The 21861-nt window shown below is 62.1% G+C and overlaps 1 protein-coding gene across 3 annotated transcripts in view; it reads left to right on the forward strand.

Moving 5' to 3' along the window:
• The window catches only part of TMEM8B (transmembrane protein 8B), a 36206-nt gene extending 16002 nt beyond the window's left edge, over positions 1-20204 (forward strand). Inside the window, exons 9-13 of one of the 3 annotated variants that reach the window (XM_037902504.2) lie at positions 14550-14692; positions 15970-16148; positions 18307-18453; positions 19014-19130; positions 19495-20204. In XM_037902504.2, coding sequence (XP_037758432.1) covers positions 14550-14692; positions 15970-16148; positions 18307-18453; positions 19014-19130; positions 19495-19830 — 922 coding nt within the window. In that variant the 3' untranslated portion in view covers positions 19831-20204. The remainder of the gene's footprint in view (positions 1-14549; positions 14693-15969; positions 16149-18306; positions 18454-19013; positions 19131-19494) is intronic. The other 2 variants (XM_043547728.1, XM_037902505.2) reach the window with 2 other exon arrangements.
• The last annotated feature ends 1657 nt before the right edge of the window (positions 20205-21861 follow it).

A 21861-nucleotide genomic window follows, 5' to 3' on the forward strand; every position in this document is an offset into this window, starting at 1 on the left:
CCCCTCTGCAGGAATCCCCTCTGGCTGGAGTCCTGAGTGTAGGCTCCCAGGGTCGTCCCCCCCAAGAGGCCAACTCCTCCTCCCCACTCTAGTAATCCCTGCCCCCAGGTCGGGGCGTCTCTTGGCTTAGTTGTCCCACTTGGTGCCTGCTCTTCCTTGGAGTCCCCACCAGCTAGCGCGACGGGTCCACAGAGCCATCACTGCAGAGCAACTCCACGGCCAGCCTGTGTGTGCCGGCCTGGGGACCTGGAGGGCCAGGGATCACCCCCCAGCTAACCCAGGCCAGACCTCCGCTGACTCGGCCACACACTGCGGGGCACTGGGCACGTGGCAGGGTGCAACGAAGCGGGCTTTGGCGGGACCCAACTGAGAGTATCAATTCAGGACAAATTGCTCAGAGCCCAGTCACAGCCCAAGGCTGGAGGTCCTTCACTACTAAGGCACCAAACCAGCCAAACAGAGAGAACTTTGGTCCCACCCCACTGGCTAACCAGAAGTTGTAATGATGCTGGTTCTGGTGGGACCCAACTGAGAGAGCCAATTGTTCCAAAGCGTGGGAGAGTCAGGGACAGCGTGTCCGCTATCAGGTTGGCACTTCCCTTCACGTGGACCACGTCCATGTCGTAATCCTGCAGGAGCAGGCTCCACCTCAGGAGCTTGGTGTTGGCTCCTTTCATCTGGTGCAGCCAGGTCAGGGGAGAGTGGTCGGTGTACACGGTGAAGTGTCGCCCGAAGAGATAGGGCTCTAGTTTCTTGAGGGCCCACACCATGGCCAGGCACTCCTTCTCGATGGCCGCGTAGTGTTGCTCCCGGGGTAGCAACTTCTTGCTCAGGTACACGATGGGGTGTCTCTCCCCCTTTTCGTCTTCCTGCATTAACACCACCCCCAGTCCCGTGTCTGAGGCGTCGGTGAACACCACAAAGGGCTTGTCAAAATCTGGGTTTGCCAGAACTGGGTTGGAGAACAAAGGACTCAGGTGACCTCCTGGCCCCGGAAAGCCTCCTGGCACTGCTCGGTCCAGACCACCTTGTCTGGCTTCCCCTTCTTGCATAGCTCAGTGATGGGGGTGGCGATGGTGCTAAAGTGGGGCACAAATCTTCGGTAGTATCCTGCCATCCCAATAAAGGCTTGGACCTGCTTTTTGGTGTGGGGAGCGGGCCAGTCTCTGATCACCTCCACCTTGGCCGGTTCCGGCTTTAGGCGGCCGCTCCCCACCCGATGGCCCAGGTAAGATACTTCAGCCATCCCCACCTTGCACTTCTCCGCTTTGACAGTCAGCCCAGCCCCCTGGAGTCGGTCCAGCACTTGTCTAACCTGGGACACGTGGTCCTCCCAGGTCTGGCTAAAGACACAGATGTCGTCAATATACGCCACGGCAAAACTCTCCATCCCCCTCAGGAGCTGGTCCACCAGGCGCTGGAAGGTGGCCGGCGCTCCCTTGAGGCCGAAAGGCAGGGTCAGGAACTCATAGAGCCCCAGAGGGGTGATAAAGGCCGATTTCAGCCGGGCATCTGTATCCAGCGGCACTTGCCAGTAGCCCTTTGTAAGGTCCATGGTGGTAAGGTACCGAGCTCCTCCCAGCTTGTCTAGGAGCTCGTCAGGCCTGGGCATGGGGTAGGCATCAGATACAGTGACGGCATTGAGCTTCCGATAGTCCACACAGAACCGGACTGACCCATCCTTTTTGGGGACCAGCACCACCGGCGAGGCCCAAGGGCTGGCCGATGGCTGGATCACCCCCAAAGCCAGCATGTCCCGGACCTCTCTTTCCAGGTCCTGAGCAGTTTTCCCTGTGACTCGGAAAGGGGAGCATCTTATCGGCGGGTGCGACCCTGTCTGCACCTGGTGGACAGTCAGATTAGTGCGTCCAGGCTGGTTGGAAAACAGCTATCGGTACGGATGCAGCACCCCCCTGACCTCAGCTTGCTGGGCAGGGGTGAGCTGATCCGAGAGGGGAATTGTTTCCAGGGGGGAACCAGCTCTGGTCCCAGGGAATAGATCTACTAAAGGGTCATCTCCTTGCTCCTCCCACTGTCCACACACGGCTAACACCACATTCCCCCTGGCATAATATGGCTTCATCATATTCACATGGTACACCCGGCGGTGGTGGGCCCGGTTCGACAGCTCCACCACATAGTTTACCTCATTGAGTTGCTTGACGACCTTGAACGGGCCCTCCCAGGCGGCCTGTAGTTTGTTCTTTCTCACGGGGATGAGAACCGTCACCTGATCCCCGGTGGCGTAGGCCCGGGCCCGCGCCGTGCGGTCATACCAGACCTTCTGCTTCCTCTGGGCTCTGGCCAGATTCTCCCTGGCCAGGCCCATGAGTTCAGCCAGTCTCTCTCGGAAGATCAGGACATACTCCACCACTGACTCTCCATCGGGAGTGGCCTTCCCCTCCCACTCGTCTCTCATCAGGTCCAGGGGGTCCCTCACCCTCCTTCCATATAACAGTTCGAAAGGCGAAAATCCGGTAGACTCCTGGGGCACCTCCCTGTACGCGAACAGCAGGTGAGGTAAGTACTTGTCCCAATCCTGCGGGTGCTGGTTCATAAAGGTTTTCAGCATCATCTTTAGCGTCCCGTTAAACCTCTCCACCAGCCCATTGGACTGGGGGTGATACGCTGAGGCCCAGTCGTGCCGGACCCCACATTTCTCCCACAAGCACCGGAGCAGGGCCGACATGAAGTTGGAGCCTTGGTCTGTCAAGACTTTCCTGGGGAACCCCACTCGGCTGAAAATGGTCAGGAGCGCATCTGCCACGGTGTCTGCTTCCATGGAAGCTAAGGGCACTGCCTCGGGGTAGCGGGTGGCGAAATCTACCACCACCAGAATGTATTTCTTCCCCGACCGGGTCGTCTTGCTGAGAGGCCCCACGATGTCCATGGCCACCTTCTGGAAAGGCTCCTCTATGATGGGCAAAGGTCTCAACGCCGCTTTCCCCTTGTCCCGGGCCTTCCCCACCCTCTGACAGGGGTCACAGGATCGGCAATACTGCCGGACCGTGGTAAAGACCCCGGGCCAGTAAAAGTTCTGTAGCAACCTCTGCCGGGTGCGCCGGATTCCCTGGTGCCCTGCGAGGGGGATGTCATGGGCCAGGGACAGGAGCTTGCGGCGGTACTTCTGGGGGACCACCAGCTGCCTCCTGATCCCACAGGACTCCCCTTCCCCTGGGGGAGCCCATTCTCGGTACAGGAACCCCTTCTCCCACAGGAACCTCTCCTGGCAGCCTCTCCTCATGGTCCGTCCCACCCTGAGGTCGGCCAGGTCCCTGAGCTTCCGCAAGGAGGGATCTTTCCTCAACTCGGCCTGGAACTCAGCGGCTGGGGAAGGGATGGGGCCCGGTTCCCTCTTGCTGGCCGGGTCTGAGGCCACAGCCTCTCTGAGCTGTGCCCCTTGTCGTTCCCTCCCCACCAAGGGGGTCCCACGCCTCTGGCAAGGTACCCTCTCCGAGGTCAGGGCACAGTGCCCCTCCCCGGCTCTGGCTATGGGTCATGACCAGGGCACCCTGGGGGTTGCTCGGCCAGTCCCCTAAGTCCCCCCCACAGCTACACCTCAGTGGGCAAGTGGTGGTGCACCCCCACGTCCTTGGGGCCCTCCTTGGCCCCCCATTTCAGATGTACCCTTGCCACGGGCACCTTGAATGGGGTCCTGCCCACCCCCGTCAGGGTCAGGTAGGTGTTGGGCACCACATGATCTGGGGCCACCACCTCGGGCCGGGCCAGCGTCACCTCCGCGCCCGTATCCCAGTATCCATTGACCTTCCTCCCATCCACTTCCAGGGGAACAAGGCACTCTCTTCGGAGGGACAGCCCCGCACCCACCCTGTAAACTGAGAACCTTGAGTCCAGAGCATCCAGCCCCCCAGAAGAGCTGGCTTGGGAAACTCCTCCCTCCTGAGCAGGTGGTAAGCTGCCAGCCCCCCTTGTCTGGGAAGCCTGACCCTCGTCCAGCTGGGTCCCTACCCAGTTAACCCTGTGCGGGTTCGATCTGCTCAGTCTGTCCCTGAGCCTGGGGCACTGGGTCCGGATGTGGCCTCTCTGGCCACAGTGATAGCAGCTCATGTCCCGTTGGTCCCCTCAAGTCGGGCGGTTGGACCTGATGCCAGATGTTCCCCTTGGGAGGCGGTTTTCCATGTTCCCCCTTTGGGAGGTCCCAGGGTGACTCTCTCTCTGCATCGTGGGGGGGCCTGTTCTTTTGGCACTCCTCCCTGCCACCCCCTGACCGGCTGTTCAGAAACTCGTCGGCCAGCTGCCCTGCATGTTGCGGGTTCTCTGGCTTTTTGTCCACCAGCCACAGCCTCAGGTCGGACGGGCACTGTTCATACATTTGCTCCAGTACGATTAGGTCAAGCAGGTCCTCTATAGCTTGGGCCCCATCCACCCACTTGAGGGCATATCCCTGCATCTGGTTGACCAGCTGTAGATATGTGCCCTCAGGCGTTTTACGCTGACTCCGGAACCTTCTCCGGTACATCTCGGGGGTCAGCCCAAACTCACGGAGCAGGGCCTGTTTGAACAGTTCGTAGTCCCCTGCCTCCGCCCCTGTCATTCGGCTGTACACCTCCACGGCTTTGGGGTCCAGTAAGGGGATGAGAAACTGGAGCCTGTCTGCAGGGTCAACCCTGTGCATCTCGCAGGCATTCTCAAAGGCCGTCAGGAAGCTATCGATGTCCTCCCCCTCCTTCCGCTGGGCCAGGAAACACTTATCAAAGCTCCTTGCTGTCCTGGGTCCCCCCGCACTCACTGCAGCTGGAGGCTCGCTGGTCCTCAGCTTGGCCAGCTCCAGCTCGTGCTGACGCTGCTTTTCCTCATGCTGACGCTGCCTTTCACGGTCCTGTCGCTCCTTCTCTCGATCTTCCAATTCTCTCAGTTTCATCTCCCTCTCCCATTCCAGCTGCCTCAGCTCCAGGGATGGGGAGCTCCGCCAGGAGGATCCCCTGGTGGCCGCGGGGGTCAGGATGCCCTCGGTATTTGCTGGGCTCCTCCCAGCCCCCCTCCTTGTCATAGGTAGGAGGGGTCCTGGGATGCCCTCGGCAGCAGTCTGACCCCTCCCATCTGGGTAAGGCACCGGAGCCCGCCTTGCATCTGCCGGGCTGCTTCCCTCAGAGACAGGGATCGGTCCATCCGAGCGATCCTCCTCCTCCAGCTGGGCAATCAGCTGTTCCTTGGTGGACCTCCCAGTGCGCAGCCCCCTCTGCCTGCACAGCTCCACCAGGTCGCTCTTAAGGCGTTTAGCGTACATCTCCCTGCTGGCCACTCGCAGACCTGTGTGCTCACAGCTCCCCACGGTTTCCAGGAGAACCCCTAGTGTGCCAGCCCTTCTCCAAGTCACCACCTCTCTCCCAGGGTCAAGCCGCAGTCTCCTTTGCCCCTGAGCCTGCTCACCGCAGTCCCCAGGGGGACCCCGTTATTGCAACAGTCCTTCTCACTGGTCATACACTCCCAGGGGTTAAGCGTAGCTCCTCCGCCATCCCAAAACCGTTCCTCTCTGACTCTTCAGCATGCCTTGTCCTCGTTAACGCCCACCTTCGTTTTACTGCTCCCCAGACACTTACTGCAGGAAGCGCTGTCCGCGGGGTGCAATAGATCCCACCGCTACCATGGGCAGCGATCCCCTGGGAGAATAACATGAGGGGGAAAGGAGTCCAGGAGAGCTGGCTGTATTTTAAAGAATCCTTATTGAGGTTACAGGGACAAACCATCCCGATGTGTAGAAAGAATAGTAAATATGGCAGGCGACCAGCTTGGCTTAACAGTGACATCCTTGCTGCTCTTAAATACAAAAAAGAAGCTTACAAGAAGTAGAAGATTGGACAAATGACCAGGGAGGAGTATAAAAATATTGCTCGGGCATGCAGGAGTGAAATCAGGAAGGCCAAATCACACTTGGAGTTGCAATTAGCGAGGGATGTTAAGAGTAACAAGAAGGGTTTCTTCATGTATGCTGGCAACAAGAAGAAAGTCAAGGAAAGTGTGGGCCTCTTACTGAATGAGGGAGGTAACTAGTGACAGAGGATATGGAAAAAGCTAATGTACTCAAAGCTTTTTTTGCCTGTGTCTCCACGAACCAAGGTGAGCTCCCAGACTACTGCACTGGGCAGCACAGCGTGGGGAGGAGGTGACCAGCCCTCTGTGGAGAAAGAAGTGGTTCGGGACTATTTAGAAAAGCTGGACAAGCACAAGTCCATGGGGCCGGATGCGTTGCATCCGAGGGTGCTCAAGTTGTTGGTGGATGTGATTGCAGAGATATTGGCCATTATCTTTGAAAACTCATGGCGATCGGGGGAAGTCCCGGACGACTGGAAAAAGGCTAATGTAGTGCCAATCTTTTAAAAAGGGAAGAAGGAGGATCCTGGGAACTACAGGCCAGTCAGCCTCACCTCAGTCCCTGGAAAAATCATGGAGCAGGTCCTCAAGGAATCAGTTCTGAAGAACTTCGAGGAGAGGAAAGTGATCAGGAACAGTCAGCATGGATTCACCAAGGGCAAGTCATGCCTGACTAATCTAATTGCCTTCTATGAGGAGATAACTGGCTCTGTGGATGAAGGGAAAGCAGTGGACGTGTTGTTCCTTGACGTTAGCAAAGCTTTTGACATGGTCTCCCACAGTATTCTTGCCAGCAAGTTAAAGAAGTATGGGCTGGATGAATGGACTATAAGGTGGATAGAAAGCTGGCTAGATTGTCGGGCTCAACGGGTAGTGATCAATGGCTCCATGTCTAGTTGGCAGCCGGTATCAAGTGGAGTGCCCCAAGGGTCGGTCCTGGGACCGGTTTTGTTCAATATCTTCATTAATGATCTGGAGGATGGTGTGGATTGCACCCTCAGCAAGTTTGTAGATGACACTAAACTGGGAGGAGTGGTAGATACGCTGGAGGGTAGGGATAGGATACAGAGGGACCTAGACAAATTAGAGGATTGGGCCAAAAGAAATCTGATGAGGTTCAACAAGGACAAGTGCAGAGTCCTGCACTTAGGACGGAAGAACCCAATGCACCGCTACAGACTAGGGACCGAATGGCTCGTCAGCAGTTCTGCAGAAAAGGACCTAGGGGTTACAGTGGACGAGAAGCTGGATATGAGTCAACAGTGTGCCCTTGTTGCCAAGAAGGCCAATGGCATTTTGGGATGTATAAGTAGGGGCATTGCCAGCAGATCAAGGGACGTGATCGTTCCCCTCTATTCGACATTGGTGAGGCCTCATCTGGAGTACTGTGTCCAGTTTTGGGCCCCACACTACAAGAAGGATGTGGATAAATTGGAAAGAGTCCAGCGAAGGGCAACAAAAATGATTAGGGGACTGGAACAAATGAGTTATGAGGAGAGGCTGAGGGAACTGGGGATGTTTAGTCTGCAGAAGAGAAGAATGAGGGGGGATTTGATAGCTGCTTTCAACTACCTGAAAGGGGGTTCCAAAGAGGATGGATCTAGACTGTTCTCAGTGGTAGCTGATGACAGAACAAGAAGTAATGGTCTCAAGTTGCAGTGAGGGAGATTTAGGTTGGATATTAGGAAAAACTTTTTCACTAGGAGGGTGGTGAAACACGGGAATGCGTTACCTAGGGAGGTGGTGGAATCTCCTTCCTTAGAAGTTTTTAAGGTCAGGCTTGACAAAGCCCTGGCTGGGATGATTTAATTGGGGATCGGTCCTGCTTTGAGCAGGGGGTTGGACTAGATGACCTCCTGAGGTCCCTTCCAACCCTGATACTCTATGATTCTATACCACCAGTTGTTAGAAAGAGTGCGGGAGTCAGGGTCCTGTACCCTTGTTTCCTGCAATTCACATTCACCGTGACTCTCAGCCAGCCAGTAAAACTGAGGTTTATTAGACGACAGGAACATGGTCTAATACAGAGCTTGTAGGTGCAGAGAACCGGACCCCTCAGCCGGTCCATTTTGGGGGGCAGTGAGCCAGACAACCGCGTCTGCCCTTCACTCCATGTCCCCAGCCAGCCCCAAACTGAAACTCCCTCCAGCCCCCGCTCCTCTGGGCTTTGTCCCTGTCCCGGGCCAGGAGGTCAGGATTCCTTTGTTCTCCAACCCTTTAGCTCTCACCTCGCAGGGGGGAAGGGCCCAGGCCATCAGTTGCCAGGAAACAGGGTGTCAGCCCTTCTCTGTGTCCAGACCCCTGCACACACCTGCCCTCTAGGGCTCTGCAATGATCATACACCCTTATCCCACCCCCTAGATACTTAAGAACTGCCTAGGGGAAACTGAGGCACCCCCACACTATTCAGAGGAAACATTAAGAACAGTCCTGCTTCATCACACCCCCCTCCTGGCTCCGGTTACAGGCTCTCAGGTCTCCCATCCCCAGTGAAACTCCCCTGCCACATTCCCAGGTCACCACTCCCTCCTCCCTGCTGCGTCACACCAATTCAGGACAAATTGCTTAGAGCAGGGCAGTTACAGCCCCAGGCTGGGGTTTCTATGCACACCAAGGCAAACCGAACCAGCCAGACAGAGAGGACTTTGGTTTTACCCCACTGGCTAACCACAAGTCACACAAGCAATTCCCTTAGACACTCCAGTTTCCCAGTATCTCCACCAGTGCCCCTCGTTATGGGGACAAATGGTTATGAAAACCAATACCCCAGTAAAAGAAAAAAGGTTCCCTCGATCCCAAAGGACCAAGCCCCAGACCCAGGTCAATATACAAATCAGATCTTACCGACAAATCACGCTGTTGCCAATCCCTTAGAATCTAAAATCTAAAGGTTTATTCATAAAAGGAAAAAGATAGAGATGAGAGCTAGAACGGGTTCAATGGAATCAATGACAGACAGTGATGGCCAAGTTCTTGGTTCAGGTTTGTAGCAGTGATGGAATAAACGGCAGGTTCAAATCAAGTCTCTGGAGAACATCCACAGCTGGGATGGGTCATTCAGTCCTTTGTTCAGAGCTTCAGGGTAGCAAAGTCCCTCCAGAGGCAGGAAGCAGGACTGAAGACCAGATGGAGGAGCTGCAGCAGCTTTCTATAGTCTCTTGCCATGTGGTCTCTGCTTTCTTTGTCCCAAGGACAAGCTGTCCATCCCATGGCCTGGAAACACCTCAGAGTTCTGTCCATAGGCAGGTCCCTGGAGGGGGAGGCAGGGAGGAGGGAGTGTTGACCTGTGAATGTGCCCTGGGGAGGGGAGACCTGGGAGCCTGTTACCTGAGCCAGGAGGGGGAGTGGGAGGTGACACCTCTGCCCAGGAATGTGAAGACAGGCTGCAGGAGGGACCCTGCTGGGGGGGTTTAGTTTCAGTTTGGGGCTGGGTGGAGGAACACAGGGAACCCCAGGGCTGGGGTATAAGCTCCCTGCTCCCCCAGAAGGACTTGACTGAGGGGTCTTGGTTGTACCCACAAGCTCTGTTTTGGCCTGTGTTCCTGTTGTCCAATAAACCTTCTGTTTTACTGGCTGGCTGAGAGTCTCAGTGAATCCCAGGAAGAGGGGTGCAGGGCCTGGACTCCCCCACACTCCGTGACAACTGGTGGCAGCGGTGGGATGTACTGCACCCCGCGAACGGCGCTTCCTGCAGTAAGTGACTGGGGAACAGTAAAATGAAGGGGGATTGACGGGGACCAGGCATGCTGAAGATTCAGAGAGAGATGGTTTCAGGGGGCAGTTAACCCCGGGAGTGTGTGACCAGAGAGAAGGACTTTTGCAGTAACAGCGTCCGCCGGGGGATTGCAGCGAGCGGTCCCGGGGCGGAGGAGTCTGCAGCTCGACCCTGGCAAAGAGGTGGTGACCTCGAGAAGGACTGGCACACGAGGGGCTTTTCCTGGAAACCGTGGACAGCTGCCCAGCCTGCGAGTGGCCAGCAGGGAGATGTACGCTAAACGCCTTAAGAGCGACCTGGTGGAGCTGTGCAGGCAGAGGGGGCTGCGCATCGGGAGGTCCACCAAGGAACAGCTGATTGCCCAGCTGGAGGAGAGGGATCGCTTGGATGACCCGATCCCTGTCCCTGAGGGAAGCCGCCCGGCGGACGCAGCGTGGGCCCTGGGGCCTGACCAGGCTGGGAGGGGTCAGACTGCTGCTGAGGACATCCCGAGACCCTTCCTACCTAGGCCTGGGGGAGGGGTTGGGGGAAGCCCGGCAAATACCGAGGGCCCCCTGGCCCCAGCAGCCAGCAGGGGATCCTCCCGGTGGAGCTCCCCATCCCTGGAGTGGATGGAATGGGAGAAGGAGATGAAAATGAGGGAGCTGGAGGATCATGAAAAGCAACGTCAGCATGAGTGGGAAGAGAAGGAGAAACAACGTCAACATGAGCAGGAGGAGAAGGAGAGGGAACGTCAGGAGAAGGAGAAACAAAGACAGCATGAACTGGAGCTGGCCAGGCTGAGGAGCAGTGGGGCCCCGGCTGCGGTGAGTGAGGGGGGACCCAAGACTGCAAGGAGCTTTGATAAGTGCTTCCTGGCCCAGCGGAAGGAGGGGGAGGACATCGATAGCTTCCTGACGGCCTTTGAGAATGCCTGCGAGATGCACAGGGTTGACCCTGCAGACAGGCTCCAGTTCCTCACCCCCTTACTGGACCCCAAAGCCGTGGAGGTCTACAGCCGAATGACAGGGGCAGAGGCAGGGGACTATGAACTGTTCAAACAGGCCCTGCTCCGTGAGTTTGGGCTGACCCCCGAGATGTACCGGAGAAGGTTCCGGAGTCAGCGTAAAACGCCTGAGGTCACCTACCTACAACGGGTCAACCGGATGCAGGGATATGCCCGCAAGTGGACAGCGGGGGCCCAAACTAAAGAGGACCTGCTTGACCTGTTCGTACTGGAGCACCTGTATGAACAGTGCCCTTCCGACCTGAGGCTGTGGCTGGTGGACAAAAAGCTCGCGAACCCCCAGCACGCAGGGCAGCTGGCCGACGAGTTTGTGAACAGTCGGTCAGGGGGTAGCCGGGAGGAGTCCCAAAAGAACAGGCCCCCCCCGATGCAGAGAGAGAGTCACCATGGGGCGTCCCAGCGGGGAAATAGGGAGAACCCCTCCAAAGGGGAACGCCTGGCATCGGGCCCCTCCGACCCGCTCGAGGGGACCAACGTGACCGGAGCTGCTATCACTGAGGCCACGTACGGACCCAGTGCCCCGGGCTCAGGGACAGGCTGAACAGACCCAACCTACCCAGGGTTAACCCGCTACCCCGAGGCAGTGCCCTTAGCTTCCATTGAAGCAGACACCGTGGCAGATGCGCTCCTGACCATTTTCAGCCGAGTGGGGTTCCCCTAGGAAGTCTTGACAGACCAAGGCTCCAACTTCATGTCGGCCCTGCTCCGGTGCTTGTGGGAGAAATGTGGGGTCCGGCACGACTGGGCCTCAGCGTATCACCCCCAGTCCAATGGGCTGGTGGAGAGGTTTAACGGGACGCTAAAGATGATGCTGAAAACCTTTATGAACCAGCACCCGCAGGACTGGGACAAGTACTTACCTCACCTGCTGTTCGCGTACAGGGAGGTGCCCCAGGAGTCTACCGGATTTTCGCCTTTCGAACTGTTATATGGAAGGAGGGTGAGGGGCCCCCTGGACCTGATGAGAGACGAGTGGGAGGGGAAGGCCACTCCCGATGGAGAGTCAGTGGTGGAGTATGTCCTGACCTTCCGAGAGAGACTGGCTGAACTCATGGGCCTGGCCAGGGAGAATCTGGCCAGAGCCCAGAGGAAGCAGAAGGTCTGGTATGACCGCACGGCGCGGGCCCGGGCCTACGCCACCGGGGATCAGGTGATGGTTCTCATCCCCGTGAGAAAGAACAAACTACAGGCCGCCTGGGAGGGCCCTTTCAAGGTCGTCAAGCAGCTCAATGAGGTAAACTATGTGGTGGAGCTGTCGAACCGGGCCCACCACCGCCGGGTGTACCATGTGAATATGATGAAGCCATATTATGCCAGGGGGAATGTGGTGTTAGCTGTGTGTGGTCAGTGGGAGGAGCAGGGAGATGACCCTTTAGTAGATCTATTCCCTGGGACCAGAGCTGGTTCCCCCCTGGAAACAATTCCCCTCTCGGATCAGCTAACCCCTGCCCAGCAAGCTGAGGTCAGGGGGGTGCTGCATCCGTCCCGACAGCTGTTTTCCAACCAGCCTGGACGCACTAATCTGACTGTCCACCGGGTGCAGACAGGGTCGCACCCGCCGATAAGATGCTCCCCCTTCCGAGTCACAGGGAAAACTGCTCAGGACCTGGAAAGAGAGGTCCGGGACATGCTGGCTTTGGGGGTGATCCAGCCATCGGCCAGCCCTTGGGCCTCGCCGGTGGTGCTGGTCCCCAAAAAGGATGGGTCGGTCCGGTTCTGTGTGGACTATCGGAAGCTCAATGCCATCACTGTATCGGATGCCTACCCCATGCCCAGGCCGGACGAGCTCCTAGATAAGCTGGGAGGAGCTCGGTACCTTACCACCATGGACCTTACAAAGGGCTACTGGCAAGTGCCGCTGGATGCAGATGCCCAGCTGAAATCGGCCTTTATCACCCCTCTGGGGCTCTATGAGTTTCTGACCCTGCCTTTCGGCCTCAAGGGAGCGCCGGCCACCTTCCAGCGCCTGGTGGACCAGCTCCTGAGGGGGATGGAGAGTTTTGCGTGGCGTATATTGACGACATCTGTGTCTTTAGCCAGACCTGGGAGGACCACGTGTCCCAGGTTAGACAAGTGCTGGACCGACTCCAGAGGGCTGGGCTGACTGTAAAAGCGGAGAAGTGCAAGGTGGGGATGGCTGAAGTATCTTACCTGGGCCATCGGGTGGGGAGCGGCCGCCTAAAGCCAGAACCGGCCAAGGTGGAGGTGATCAGAGACTGGCCCGCTCCCCACACCAAAAAGCAGGTCCAAGCCTTTAGTGGGTTGGCAGGATACTATCAAAGGTTTGTGCCCCGCTTTAGCGCCATCGCCACCCCCATCACTGAGCTATGCAAGGAGGGGAAGCCAGACAAGGTGGTCTGGACCGAGCAGTGCCAGGAGGCTTTCCGGGCGCTGAAGGAGGCTCCGGTCAGTGGCCCAGTTCTGGCAAACCCAGACTTTGACAAGCCCTTTGTGGTGTTCACCGACGCCTCCGACACGGGACTGGGGGCGGTGTTAATGCAGGAGGATGAAAAGGGGGAGAGACACCCCATCGTGTACCTGAGCAAGAAGTTGCTACCCCGGGAGCAACACTACGCGGCCATCGAGAAGGAGTGCCTGGCCATGGTGTGGGCCCTCAAGAAACTAGAGCCCTATCTCTTCGGGCGACACTTCACCGTGTACACCGACCACTCTCCCCTGACCTGGCTGCACCAGATGAAAGGAGCCAACGCCAAGCTCCTGAGGTGGAGCCTGCTCCTGCAGGATTACGAGATGGACGTGATCCATGTGAAGGGAAGTGCCAACCTGATAGCGGATGCGCTGTCCCGGAGAGGGGGCCCCGAACTTCCCCAGGTCACTGGTCATAGTGACCCCGCTCAGTTCAGTCTCGAAGGGGGGAGAGATGGGACGCAGCAGGGACGGGGGAGTGTTGACCTGGGAATGTGGCAGGGGAGTTTCATGGGGATGGGAGACCTGAGAGCCTGTAACCTGAGCCAGGAGGGGGAGGGGAGGTAACACCTCTGCCCAGGAATGTGGACGGAGGCTGCAGCAGGGAACCTGCTGGGTGGGTTTAGTTTTCAGTTTGGGGCTGGGTGGAGGAACACAGGGAACCCCAGGGCTGGGGTCTAAGCTCCCTGATCCCCCAGAAGGACTTCACTGAGGGGTCCTGGGTGTACCCACAGGCGCTGTTTGGGACTGTGTTCCTGTTGTCCAATAAACCTCCTGTTTTACTGGCTGGCTGAGAGTCTCAGTGAATCCCAGGAAGAGGGGTGCAGGGCCTGGACTCCCCCACACTCCGTGACACCTGGCTGAGTCCCAAGGTGTATCTGCCTTCTCTCAATGGGTCAGTTGTGCAGCTGATGGTCCTTAATGGGCCATCCAGCAGGCCAGGCAGAGCTGACACCAACGTGTCTGGGGTGTCCCCCAGGAGCACAGCACAAGTTTGAACTACACAGTCTAGAGCCAATACTTATATCTTTAAATACAAAAGATACACACATACAGACAGCATAATCATAACCAGCAAAGCATAACCTTGTCTGAGACACCTTATTTGACCCCCTTTATAGAAGATTTGCTGCCACTGCAGGACCTTGGTTGCAACAATGATCTATACGGTCCCAGTTCATATTAATAACGTCACACAGGGCTGGAGATACCCTTTCCTTCCAGGAAAGACAAGAGCTCTGAGCGCAGGTCCCTGGGTCCATGTCTCCCCATGTGTCTGTCTGTCTGTCCGTGCCGGAGCCAGGCGGCGTCAGCGTGGGGTCAGGGCCCTGCTGGCTGGTGGCGGGTGACTCGTTGACATCTCCAGGTGCAGGTGCTGGGTGCTGGCGCGGTGCCCATGGCCTGGCCCTGGCTACGTGTGTGTGGCCTGGAGCCGCGCTGGCGCCCGCCATGTGGCCGGTTGGGGGGCTGGGCATGGGGGGCGGGCGAGTGGCAGCATCTGTCGCGTGGGTCTCGCACCCCCCGTACGGCTCCTGTCCCCTCCCCGCGCTGACGCCAGGTGTGTGGCAGGTTCGAGCCCTGCGCTACCGTGGCAGCGGAGGTGTATTTACGGACCTACCTCTCCCCCTGCATCGAGGACTGCGGCCCCTACGGCCAGTGCAAGCTCCTGCGCACCAGCAACTACCTGTACGCGGCCTGCGAGTGCAAAGCAGGTGAGGGGCGGCTGAGGGGGCGGCTGAGGGGGCGGGGTGGGTGAGGGAGGTGAGGGGGTGGGTGAGGGGGCAGGACAGGTGAGGGAGGAGGGGGGTGAGTGAGGGGGTGGGGCAGGTGAGGGAGGTGGGGGGGCGAGTGAGGGGGCAGGACGGGTGAGGGCAGGTGAGGGGACGGGGCAGGTGAGGGAAGTGGAGGCGGGTGAGGGGGCGGGACAGGTGAGGGAGGAGGGGGGTGAGTGAGGGGGTGGGGCAGGTGAGGGAGGTGGGGGGGCGAGTGAGGGGGCAGGACGGGTGAGGGCAGGTGAGGGGACGGGGCAGGTGAGGGAAGTGGAGGCGGGTGAGGGGGCGGGACAGGTGAGGGAGGTGGGGGCGGGTGAGGGGGCGGGGTGGGTGAGGGAGGTGAGGGGGTGGGTGAGGGGGTGGGTGAGGGAGGTGAGGGGGTGGGTGAGGGGGCAGGACAGGTGAGGGAGGAGGGGGGTGAGTGAGGGGGTGGGGCAGGTGAGGGAGGTGGGGGGGCGAGTGAGGGGGCAGGATGGGTGAGGGCAGGTGAGGGGACGGGGCAGGTGAGGGAAGTGGGGGCGGGTGAGGGGGCGGGACAGGTGAGGGAGGAGGGGGGTGAGTGAGGGGGCGGGGCAGGTGAGGGCAGGTGAGGGGACGGGGCAGGTGAGGGAGGTAGGGGGCGGGTGAGGGGGCGGGGCAGGTGAGGGAGGGGGGGTGAGTGAGGGGGTGGGGCAGGTGAGGGAGGTGGGGGGGTGGGTGAGGGGGCGGGGCAGGTGAGGGCAGGTGAGGGGACGGGGCAGGTGAGGGAAGTGGAGGCGGGTGAGGGGGCGGGACAGGTGAGGGAGGTGGGGGCGGGTGAGGGGACAGGACGGGTGAGGGCAGGTGAGGGGGTGGGGCGGGTGAGGGAGGAGCGGGGGCAGGTGAGGGGGCAGCCTCCCGGGGCAGCTCCACAGAGTCTGGAATCGGCCCCTGGCAGCACGTTGCCCCCTCACATTACGGCTGGCAAAGCCCCCTCCGGGCCATCTCCTGGAAGCCAGGACGGGGCCCCTCCTTGCCCCCCTAGACTGAGCCATGTGGCTGGAGCGTCCGTCACACCCGGCCCCGCTACCCCCATGTGGCCCCAGGACCCCCCGGCCTGGCAGCCCCTTTCTCTAACCCCCGGTGCTGCCGCGTTCGGCCTGGTCCCCAGCCCCGCCGCACGCCCCTCCGTCCCCCCCGCCGGCCCCGGGCTCGCTGGGCACTGCCAGCCCTGCCCGGCTGACGGGCCCTCGCCGCAGGCTGGAACGGCTGGGGCTGCACGGACAGCGCCGAGGCCTTCTCCTACGGCTTCCAGCTCCTGGCCACGCTGCTTCTGTGCCTCAGCAACCTGATGTTCCTGCCACCCGTGGCCATCGCCCTGCGCAGCCGCTACCTGCTCGAGGCCTCGGTCTACGTCTTCACCATGTTCTTCTCCACCGTGAGTCGGGGCAGCGCCGCCATGGCTCCCCTGTGTGGGGAGAGCCGGGCCTGGGCGCGGGGACGGGCTGCAGCCAGAGCCGGGCGTGGGTGCGGGGACGGGCTGCAGCCAGAGCCGGGCGTGGGTGCGGGGACGGGCTGCAGGCAGAGCCGGGCATGGGCACGGGGACGGGCTGCAGCCAGAGCCGGGCGTGGGCGCGGGGACGGGCTGCAGGCAGAGCCGGGCAGGGGCGCGGGGACGGGCTGCAGCCAGAGCCGGGCGTGGGCGCGGGGACGGGCTGCAGGCAGAGCCGGGCGTGGGCGCGGGGACGGGCTGCAGCCAGAGCCGGGCGTGGGCGCGGGGACGGGCTGCAGGCAGAGCCGGGCGTGGGCGCGGGGACGGGCTGCAGGCAGAGCCGGGTGTGGGCGCGGGGACGGGCTGCAGGCAGATCCGGGCAGGGGCGCGGGGACGGGCTGCAGGCAGAGCCGGGCGTGGGCGCGGGGACGGGCTGCAGGCAGATCCGGGCGTGGGCGCGGGGACGGGCTGCAGCCAGAGCCGGGCGTGGGCGCGGGGACGGGCTGCAGGCAGAGCTGGGCGTGGGCGCGGGGACGGGCTGCAGGCAGAGCCGGGCGTGGGCGCGGGGACGGGCTGCAGGCAGATCCGGGCGTGGGCGCGGGGACGGGCTGCAGCCAGAGCCGGGCGTGGGCGCGGGGACGGGCTGCAGGCAGAGCTGGGCGTGGGTGCGGGGACGGGCTGCAGGCAGAGCCGGGCGTGGGCGCGGGGACGGGCTGCAGGCAGATCCGGGCAGGGGCGCGGGGACGGGCTGCAGGCAGAGCCGGGCGTGGGCGCGGGGACGGGCTGCAGGCAGAGCCGGGCGTGGGCGTGGGGACGGGCTGCAGGCAGATCCGGGCAGGGGCGCGGGGACGGGCTGCAGGCAGATCCGGGCAGGGGCGCGGGGACGGGCTGCAGGCAGAGCCGGGCGTGGGCGCGGGGACGGGCTGCAGGCAGAGCCGGGCGTGGGCGCGGGGACGGGCTGCAGGCAGAGCCGGGCCTGGGCGCGGGGATGGGCTGCAGGCAGAGCTGGGCGTGGGCGCGGGGACGGGCTGCAGGCAGATCCGGGCAGGGGCGCGGGGACGGGCTGCAGGCAGAGCCGGGCGTGGGCGCGGGGACGGGCTGCAGGCAGAGCCGGGCGTGGGCGCGGGGACGGGCTGCAGCCAGAGCCGGGCGTGGGCGCGGGGACGGGCTGCAGGCAGAGCCGGGCCTGGGCGTGGGGACGGGCTGCAGCCAGAGCCGGGCGTGGGCGCGGGGACGGGCTTTACGCAGAGCCGGGCGTGGGCGCGGGCGCGGGGACGGGCTGCAGCCAGAACGGGCGTGGGCGCGGGGACGGGCTGCAGGCAGAGCCGGGCGTGGGCGCGGGGACGGGCTGCAGGCAGATCCGGGCAGGGGCGCGGGGACGGGCTGCAGGCAGATCCGGGCAGGGGCGCGGGGACGGGCTGCAGCCAGAGCCGGGCGTGGGCGCGGGGACGGGCTGCAGGCAGAGCCGGGCGTGGGCGCGGGGACGGGCTGCAGGCAGATCCGGGCAGGGGCGCGGGGACGGGCTGCAGGCAGATCCGGGCAGGGGCGCGGGGACGGGCTGCAGGCAGAGCCGGGCGTGGGCGCGGGGACGGGCTGCAGGCAGAGCCGGGCGTGGGCGCGGGGACGGGCTGCAGGCAGAGCCGGGCCTGGGCGCGGGGATGGGCTGCAGGCAGAGCTGGGCGTGGGCGCGGGGACGGGCTGCAGGCAGATCCGGGCAGGGGCGCGGGGACGGGCTGCAGGCAGAGCCGGGCGTGGGCGCGGGGACGGGCTGCAGGCAGAGCCGGGCGTGGGCGCGGGGACGGGCTGCAGACAGAGCCGGGCCTGGGCGTGGGGACGGGCTGCAGCCAGATCCGGGCGTGGGCGCGGGGACGGGCTTTACGCAGAGCCGGGCGTGGGCGCGGGGACGGGCTGCAGCCAGAGCCGGGCCTGGGCGCGGGGACGGGCTGCAGGCAGAGCCGTGCGTGGGCGCGGGGACGGGCTGCAGGCAGAGCCGGGCAGGGGCACCGGGGGTGGAGGCGGCGCACTCGGGGGCTGAGCAGGGGGCTGGCCGGGGGAGGCAATGGGGGGCTGCCCGCCGGGGGGCTGAGCCGCGATCTCTCCCCAGTTCTATCACGCCTGCGACCAGCCGGGCATCGCCGTGTTCTGCATCATGGAGTACGACGTGCTGCAGTTCTGCGACTTCCTGGGCTCCCTCATGTCCGTCTGGGTCACCGTCATCGCCATGGCGCGGCTCCAGCCCCTCGCCAAGCAGGTGAACAGGGCGCGGCTCTGCCTCCAGGGCACGCTGCCCCCCCCAGACCCCTGCCCTCCTCCTAGGGCCCCGGCCCTCCACCAGGGCACCCTCATGACACCCGCGGCAGGCTGGTTGTTCGCTCCTGGGGAGGAGCCAGCGACTCCTGCAGCCCTGGGGAGACGCAGGAGGGACTGGCCCCTGGAGGCCAGCGTCAGACGGGGCTTAGCTCAGCTGGGGGGGCGGGTGAACCCCAGACACAGGGCCAGGTGGTGGGAACCGGGCCCCCCATCCCTGCTCTCCATAGCCCCCCATTTTCCCCTCATCCCTCTGTCCCCAGCTGCAGCCCTAGGACCCCGGCGCTGGCAGCCTGGCCGGTGCGCGGCAGCCTCGGGCTCTGCCCTGCGGGCACTGGCGGGTCGGGCTGCCCTGACTCTGCCATTCCAGCCCAGCCAGCCGGGGCTGCGTGACCCAGGCCGCTCGCCCTCAGTCCCCCCCGCCCCACCCCAGAGCCTGCGTCGGGGTGGGGGGGATCCTATGGCGCTGGCCCCCGCGCTAACCCTGCCTGCTCTCCGCGCCAGGTGCTGTACCTGCTGGGCGCCATGCTGCTCTCCATGGCCCTGCAGCTGGACCGCCACGGGCTCTGGAACCTCCTCGGGCCCAGTCTCTTCGCCGTGGGGATCATGGCTATCGCCTGGGTGAGGCCCCTGAGGTGGAGCTGGGGGGGCACGTGGGAGCTACAGGGGCTGCTGTCCCCCAGCCCCTGGCTGTGTCCCCTGCCCCCCTCGGCTCCCCCTGCTGTGAGCCGCACCTGCAGCTCCACTCTTCCAGCTCAGCGCCTTTCCTGGGGTGTCTCCCACACCATCCCCCCAGCCCTCGGGTCCCTGCCCCGCAGCATCCCCCCTACTTCTCCCCCCACGTCCTTCCTGTGCCCCTCCCCCACTCCCCTCGGGTCCCTGCCCGGCCGCATCCCCCCCACTCCTCCCCCATCCATCCTGTGCCCCGCCCCCACCCCCTGGGTCCGTGCCCTGCGGCGTCTCACCCTGTCTCTTGCCCCCCCAGACGGCGCGCAGCATCCGCCGGCGTCACTGCTACCCCCCCACGTGGCAGCGCTGGGCCTTCTACCTGTGCCCGGGCGCGCTGATCGCGGCGGGCGCCGTGCTGCTCTACGCCTGCGTGGAGACGGAGGAGAACTACTTCTACATCCACAGCATCTGGCACATGCTGATCGCGGGCAGCGTGGGCTTCCTGCTGCCCCCGCGCCCCAAGCCCGCCGGGCGCCTGGGCCCCCTGCCCCGCCACAAGGGCTGCGGCTACCAGCTCTGCGTCAACGAGCAGGAGGAGCTGGGGCTGGTGGGCCCCGCCTCGGCCTCCATCAGCAGCGTCTGTGCCAGCTGACAGCGCCAGGCCCGCCTGGCCTTTGCGGGCACCACGCTGGGGGCGTGGGACAGAGCAGCCCCAGGGCGATGGACCCACAACGAAGGGCGTTCTCCCCCCACAGCCATAGTCACCAGCCTCCTGGGAGGGCCTGAGCCCTGTGGCACCCCCGGGTGGTCTCTGCCTGCTGCTGCCCCAAGGACTGGCTCAGCCCTCCGCTCACGGTGACAGGGCTGCGAATCCCCTGCTTGGGGCAGATATGGGGCTGCCACGGGGCAACACAGGGCCGCAACGCCTCGCCCAGCCCAGCCCGGCTCCCTCCCGTGCCAGGGCCCCTGCCTCCCCGGCCGGGCGGCTCTGCTGTGTAACTGCAATTACATCCCCGTGGAACTTGGGCCCATGGTGTCAGTGCCGCTCCATTCCGCCGGGCAGGGCAGCCAAGGACGCTGGGAGGTGCCCGCGGCTCGGGGGGGGCGCTGCCGGGGCCTGAGGGGCGGGAGGGGCGGGGAAACTGGATCCACAGGCAGGCAGCATGGCCCCAGGCTGGGCCGGGGCCGGAGGCAGGGGCTGTGCGGCTCCTGTGTGGAGCGTTGGCTCCCAGCTGCATGAGGGCCCCCCGGACGCGGGCAGGGCTGGGAGCCCGAGGGCAGGGGCTGGAACGAGACCAGCAGATACAGCGACCGAGCAGCCCGATGATCCTGCCAGGCTGGGCTCCGGGTGGCACCGAGCCACAGGCAACCCCATCGCCCTGCTCTGGCAGCACGCCAGGGCCCCGGGGACCTTGGGCTTCCAAAGGCCTTGGGCAGCCCCAGTGGGGCCCAGTCGTGTCCGTGTCAGGCACAGGTGGCCCCAGGCAGGTGCTCCCAAAGTTCAACGCAGTAAGGGGGGTTTTGTAGCCCTGCGAGGGGGCCGTGCCAGAGGGAAACTGAGGCACAGGGAGGTTCATAGAATCATAGAATATCAGGGTTGGAAGGGTCCTCAGGAGGTCATCTAGTCCAACCCCCTGCTCAAAGCAGGACCAATCCCCAATTAAATCATCCCAGCGAGGGCTTTGTCAAGCCTGACCTTAAAAACTTCTAAGGAAGGAGATTCTACCACCTCCCTAGGTAACGCATTCCAGTGTTTCACCACCCTCCTAGTGAAAAAGTTTTTCCTAATATCCAACCTAAACCTCCCCCACTGCAACTTGAGACCATTACTCCTTGTTCTGTCATCTGCTACCACTGAGAACAGCCGAACTCCATCCTCTTTGGCACCCCCTTTCAGGTAGTTGAAAGCAGCTATCAAATCCCCCCTCACTCTTCTCTTCTGCAGACTAAACAATCCCAGCTCCCTCAGCCTCTCCTCATAACTCATGTGTTCCAGTCCTCTAATCATTTTTGTTGCCCTTCGCTGGACTCTTTCCAATTTTTCCACATCCTTCTTGTAGTGTGGGGCCCAAAACAGGACACAGTACTCCAGATGAGGCCTCACCAATGTCGAATAGAGGGGAACGATCACGTCCCTCGATCTGCTGGCAATGCCCCTACCTATACATCCCAAAATGCCATTGGCCTTCTTGGCAACAAGGGCACACTGTTGACTCATATCCAGCTTCTCGTCCACTGTAACCCCTAGGTCCTTTTCCGCAGAATTGCTGCCGAGCCATTCGATCCCTAGTCTGTAGTGGTGCATTGGGTTCTTCCGTCCTAAGTGCAGGACCCTGCACTTATCCTTATTGAACCTCATCAGATTTCTTTTGGCCCAATCCTCCAATTTGTCTAGGTCCCTCTGTATCCTATCCCTACCCTCCAGCGTATCTACCTCTCCTCCCAGTTTAGGGTCATCTGCAAACTTGCTGAGGGTGCAATCCACATCATCCTCCAGATCATTTATGAAGATATTGAACAAAACCGGCCCCAGGACCGACCCCTGGGGCACTCCACTTGATACTGGCTGCCAACTAGACATGGAGCCATTGATCACTACCCGTTGAGCCCGACAATCTAGCCAGCTTTCTATCCACCTTATAGTCCATTCATCCAGCCCATACTTCTTTAACTTGCTGGCAAG

The sequence above is a fragment of the Chelonia mydas genome, chromosome 5 (genome assembly GCF_015237465.2).
Source record: "Chelonia mydas isolate rCheMyd1 chromosome 5, rCheMyd1.pri.v2, whole genome shotgun sequence".
Classification (NCBI taxonomy): Eukaryota; Metazoa; Chordata; order Testudines; family Cheloniidae; genus Chelonia; species Chelonia mydas.